Source organism: Eptatretus burgeri, chromosome 6 (assembly GCF_056783735.1).
Source record: "Eptatretus burgeri isolate ZD-2024b chromosome 6, Ebu_testis_v1, whole genome shotgun sequence".
In the NCBI taxonomy this organism is placed as follows: Eukaryota; Metazoa; Chordata; class Myxini; order Myxiniformes; family Myxinidae; genus Eptatretus; species Eptatretus burgeri.
The window spans coordinates 85,076,388-85,082,387 of NC_140966.1; the positions used below are offsets into that span (position 1 = coordinate 85,076,388).

The following is a 6,000-nucleotide window of genomic DNA, read 5'->3' on the forward strand; positions in this document are numbered from 1 at the left end:
TGATAAAAGTGTGGTTGCATCAAAGCGGGACATCTTGGTACCCGGTCATCACTGTCAGCAGTTATAAAGTGGCACTTCTAATTTTGTCTCTTATTAATTACGTAACACACCAGTACACAAACACCACACAAAACAAGTCCTGGCGAGGGTATGCAATCTCTGATTGCTCTTTTTTCTTGTTTCTGTTGTACTGACCTCCTGCTCACCTTTGTCCATCACAGATCGCAAAAGAGAACTTCTTTAGGTAATCTGTCTTCCAACATATACACACACTATGTGACCGATCCACCCCAGATAGGCAGCCATTAGCATCGACTCAATGCTGAAACAGCCTGATGCATTCAGGATAAACGTTGGCGATATGGTCATGCCACTCAATCCTCAGGATAGCCCTTAGTTTTCACTGGTGGAACTTTTTCAACCTGCTTAATGTGCCTACAGTTGGTGGTCCATATCTCTCAACTGTAAAGGAGTGATGGAAGGGCAACAGCCTTGTAAACAGTGACCTTGGTAGCAACAGCAAGGTTCTGGTTATCAAAGACCTGAGCCTTGAGATGCCCAAAGGCCAAATTTGCAGCCTGAATCTGATATGACACCGCCAATGTATGGAAACATGTCAATAGTCATCAGGGGTACATCATTAATGGTGATCGGGACATTTATGCACAAGCTACCTGGCAACGGTTAATGAAGCATCTCAGTCTTCGGGATATTGATGATTGAATTGAAACAAGTTATTCCGTTCAAAAAATGATCCATGATGTTGTGAAGGACAACTACAGAGTTGGCCACCAGAATTCAATCATCAGGAATACAGAAGCTCCTTGATGAGCTATAGATGTTTATGAGAACAGTTTTAGCCTGCACAAATTAAAACGCTTCCAGTTTGGGTGGAAGTGAACTTCCTCCATGAGGCCGGAGTACGGCAGTGAAGAAAATGTAGAAAAGTGAAGACAGGACAGGGCCTTGCTTCACACCATTAGTAATGTCAAAGGCAGGTGCTAGGTCGCCATCAACACACATTCTCCCCTCCATTCCACAGTTTAGCTCTCTGACAATGGCAGTGAACTTCTTGGGGCACCCAAACTTATTGAGAAGCTGGCACAAGGTGTACCTGGTGACGGAGTCAAATGGTTTTGTCAGGTCCACAAAGGCCGGGAATAGATCTTTCTGTTGTTCACTCCATTTTTCTTGAATCTGCCTCACGTCGAAGATCATGTTGGCAATTCCGCTGCCATGCCTGAAGCTGCTCCGCAATTCCTGGATAATGCTGTCCACAAGGGTGAACATCAGCTTTGAGTGCTCCTTGCCAGCAATGGATAGGAGAGAAATTCCCTGCAAGCATTGCAGTCTAACTTGGAGCCCTCCTCCTTAAAGAGTGGCAGGATGATGGCATTCCTCAAGTCTGTGGGCATGGTCTCTGATTTCCAGATGTTGAGGAAAAGCCTCAAAAGTCTCCGTTTGAGGGCAATGGTCTGTTCTTGAATACCTCAGGTGGTATTCCATCGAACCCTAGTGCTTTCAAATTGCGAAGGAGCTTGACACCACTTCCTCAAATTCGGCCATAACAAGTGGATTAGCCATTTTGGGCCACTTTGGGTAATCCAGTATCAGGTCAACACAAGAAGAATGAAATGTTGAGGGTCTAATCAGCAGCTTGGAGAAGCATTTGGTATCTCGCACTGTGCAATATGTGCTGCTGCTCCTTCAGGAGGCAGTTGCCATCAGCGTTGCGGAGTGGAGCTACATTTGGGATTGCGAAGCAACCCCCCTATGTGATACCTTATCAAATCCCCTCTGAAAGTCTAGATCTACTACATACACTGCACTCTCCTCATCCACCCAATCAAACTGCTTCATATAACTCCAAAAAGTTAGTGAAACATGAAGTCACTTTAGTAAATAGCACCGATTGCCTTGAATTTATTCAAATGGTTCCCAATCCATTCCTTCCCCATAACAGAAGCCAAGCTAACAAGTCTATAGTTTCACCAAATTGTTGTTGTTTGCAATATCATTGGCCTGTACCACATATCCTATACCATTTCCTTTCAGATACAGTAAAGGCCTTACAAGCTGGGAGGATAGCCTATAAGTATGCATCTGCCTATGAGCTGTCGTGCCTGGGTTTGCATCTCAAACCAGCTATAAATAGTCTCACTGGTATTTTGCAATTCGGGCGATGCATAGTCCCTCGTAACGACGTCAAGCCTGGTGCTGGCTTAGCAGTTAAGGTGGCTGGCTTGGGATCTTAGGATCCCGATTTGGAGTCCTTGTCAGCCATTGAATTAAAATCAGGTGGGGTTGACTCAGCCTATCATCCTTCCAAGGTTGGCAAAATGAGCACCAGTGTCCTGGTAATAGGAGCATTGCATCAGCAGCACACCCACGCCTTCAGCTAACGATGCTAACCGCAGCATTGTGCTGCATACGAAGGAGGAGGAGGAGGAGAAGGAGGAGGAGGATTGATGTCAAGATGGAGAACCCATCTGCCAGCACTGGTCATTGATGTACATTAAAGATCCAAAGGTGTCCTGTGCAAAGAGCAGGTGAATTATCACCGGTACACTGAACCAATGTTAAATGCCTGGCTGAGCTCTCTTACCAGTTGACAGATATGCTTGTTCACCCCACCTACAAGCAAACTAATGGAGGCCTTTATCCTGCAATGGACTGAACACAGACTGAGAATCACCAAAATATTGTAACAGAATGCAAATTAATCCCAAAGAAATACCAAAACATTAGCAGATTCAAAATAAACAAACAATAATAATGCCCATGCCTGGAAAATTGGTCTAGGTGTTTTCTCATTTCTATGTCCAGTATAGTTTTACAAGAAAAATAAAACAAAAAAAAGTATAATCTATAAATGTTATCCAACTGATCAAAAATATTGCAAGTACTAAGAGCACATACCACATTACCATAATCGCACTGCAGAGATGGCAATCGATTCGATCTCCACCATTTGCACACACGCCGTGCCATGACCTCCACAATAGATCAATTCCTCTATGCAGACGACGTAGCCTTTGCTAGATCTAACACATCTGATCTACCGCTCCTCGCTAACAGCATAAATACTGCATGCCAACCCTAACAGCCATGGTACACCATCTCAGGTAAGTGGCACACTTCCTTCAAATATGCCTTCGCCAAATCCTCGGCATTAAGTGGCGGCACATGAAATCCAACAATGAAGTGCTCAACAATGCAAAGTCCGAGTCCATTGAGATAACATGTTGCAGCCAAATTTGCTGGCTCAGAAATCCCTGCTGCATGCATGACATTCGCTTGCCCCAGCAAATCTTGTGTGGTAAGCTCAGCATTGGCAGCAGTAAGAGGGGTCATCCCAAGCAACGTTGGAAGGACTGATCTAAGGCTCTATGGGTTGGAAGATGGCTGGTATGACTCGACAGTGGACTGCAACAAGTGGCACCACTGCCTGTTGAAATGTAGAAAGTTAGCAGAGTAAAGCCTGCATGACCGGTCCAATGTCAGACAAGCTATATGTGTGTATAGGATCTCCCATTGTGACTCGTGACAGGGATGACAACTGATTGACTGAAAGCAAACAAAAATGACAATCCTATTTCCAATAAAAAGCAGTAATTACAAATCAATTATTGGAGCCATTACTTGCTGGAAAACATCCGACTTCACTCCCCCAGGCTTAACAAAAAGAGACATACAAAACTGGTAATTACTACAGGCCAATAGTCTTAGCAACACGCCCAAGTGATGATGATGATGATGATGTAATTCGCTTTTAAAAAACGTGCAACTCAATATGGCACCTTTCCTTCTTCTTACCAATTCCTCTGTTTGAATGCCTGGACACGTTGTTATTGTTGGAACTTCTCCCAATCAGACTGGTTAGAGCATCCAAAGATGGCGGCACAAAACAATTGTTTCGTAAAGATTCATACATTTCCAAGTACGACTCTTGTAAAGAGATCCAATGGGAAGACCGTCTTTGCCAAGGCTAGTGTCAGTGAACAAGTAGAACAATGGATCTTAAAAATGAAAGTTGATGATAAGAGCATGTCAACCACCATTGGAACCGAGGTTATAACTGACATTTCAAACATTCCCTCATCATCAGAGCGATTAAAGCTTGAATTATCAGCCTCACCTTACAGCTGTCTTATTCATCCAGGGAGAATCAGAGCAAATAGCTGAAACATAGTTTAGCATCGTTTATCCTCCTGGATGAAACTACTACAGAGGAGACCCGAGAGGAGATAAGAGGAAGCGTAGGCGGAGACGACCCATTTTACATCACGACTCCATCCGACATTATTTACTTAGCCACCACGATGTAAAGGTAGGCCCAAAACGAGGTCAAACATATCACAGATTTACAATGGAGGAGCCTTTTGCAAGTCCAAAATAAACAAAGCTGCAGCTCATGTTGAATACGAACAAAGCACCATTTGATTAATACGTGCCATCATTCACTTCCACCCCATGGTTTTTTTTTCCAACAATGCGATAACAGTGGCCTAAACCAAATGCAGTCTCAAAAGGGATGACAAACTCATTTTGAGAATCGCAATCCAGGCCACAATGTGAAAATATAGCAAATCAATGTATTCAATCATTCAAACAATAAAATATATAACAATTAAAAAGAAAAAGAAAAAAAGGTAGCTCCCACAATGCAGACTCCATTTTTCCATGGGCCGTGTGTTCCGACACCAATAGATAAAAGGGTTATGCAAGCGAACTAAGATGGTCATACATCAATTGTACCTTGAATAGTAGCAAGTGAGTGTGGACATGGAGGGAGAATATAAAAGCAGCCCAAATGAAGGTGGTGGGGGAGGGTGGGGAGGAGAATGTATTGCATTTTGCACACACAATTAATAATAGTGCACAAAATAGCGTATGTACAAGATCCTTCAACATTACCAACAACTTGTTGGGAACCATAATTGGATTCAACGATGAACATATCATGGTAATAAAATAACTCAAAAACCACCGGCACGTAATGTTTCAGTGCGGGCAGCAAAGGTTAACGAAGCTTGTCCGAGATGGTTTTGTTCTCCCAAATTGACGGAGGTCATGGAAGAGCTTGAACTTGCATTACACAAGAGACAATCTTATGGCTAAATAAATCAATTATATAATAAATAAATAAATAAATAAATAAATAAATAAAATAAATAAATGGAAATCGAAGCAGAGCCTTTTGCACTCAACTGAATGGCAACAAGGCTTTTATGACCAGATTCTAGGTTTCGTTATCCATAAATACAATTGCCTTAAGCACCTGATTTGGAGTTTCAGATGCACGATGCAAAATCTCCTTTTCCATTCTGCAGTGAAGCAATTAAATGACTTCTGTTTTGTTCTTCTTGAGTGCATTGTGCGAATTCCCCAACCACATGTGCTTCAATTGATACACTCGCTTTTCCACCAAGCCTCAAAGTATGGTACTTTGCAACAGGTTGTTGTTTTCTAATCTGTTTTGTATTAAAAATAATAAAATTTCCTCATCTCTCGATTGGATATGACAATGACAATGACGACTTTACAAGCAGGTCAGTCCTGAAGGAAAAATCTAGCAGTTCAAACAGCATTTGTATACAAGCAACACTAATTGGATGTTTGCATGCAGCAAACTTTGTACAAAAAAAAAATTGAAATATAATAAGCAAGTGGGAAAAGAACCAAAGATGAAAGGCAAAAAACAATTGTACAGCAAATTAACCTGCTTATCTGACTGTCCTCCCTCTGTTTGCTGCTGATGCTGATGCTGATGCTGCTCTTCTTCTTGGTGCTGCTGCTGCTGTTGTTGCTGCTGCTTCTCTTCAACAGCCTCCTTCTTCTTCAGCTTAAAGATGAGAAGGAAAAGGTCCCGAAGGTCCAAAACGATGGACTCTGCCTGTGCAGTCCAAGAAATTAAAAAATAAAATAAAAATAATGTTGAAAACTTCAACCTGATATAATAATTGGTTGGTTGTATTTAGAGCTGGGCCAACATTTCAA

General features: G+C 42.2%; 1 protein-coding gene across 6 annotated transcripts in view; it reads right to left on the minus strand.

The window, feature by feature from the left end:
• The window catches only part of LOC147025229 (disabled homolog 1-like), a 133,259-nt gene that overhangs the window by 88,797 nt on the left and 38,462 nt on the right, over positions 1-6,000 (minus strand). For all 6 annotated transcript variants that reach the window (XM_085885992.1, XM_085885990.1, XM_085885991.1 and 3 more), the window contains exon 5: positions 5,723-5,896. In XM_085885992.1, the coding sequence (XP_085742118.1) occupies positions 5,723-5,896 (174 nt within the window). The remainder of the gene's footprint in view (positions 1-5,722; positions 5,897-6,000) is intronic.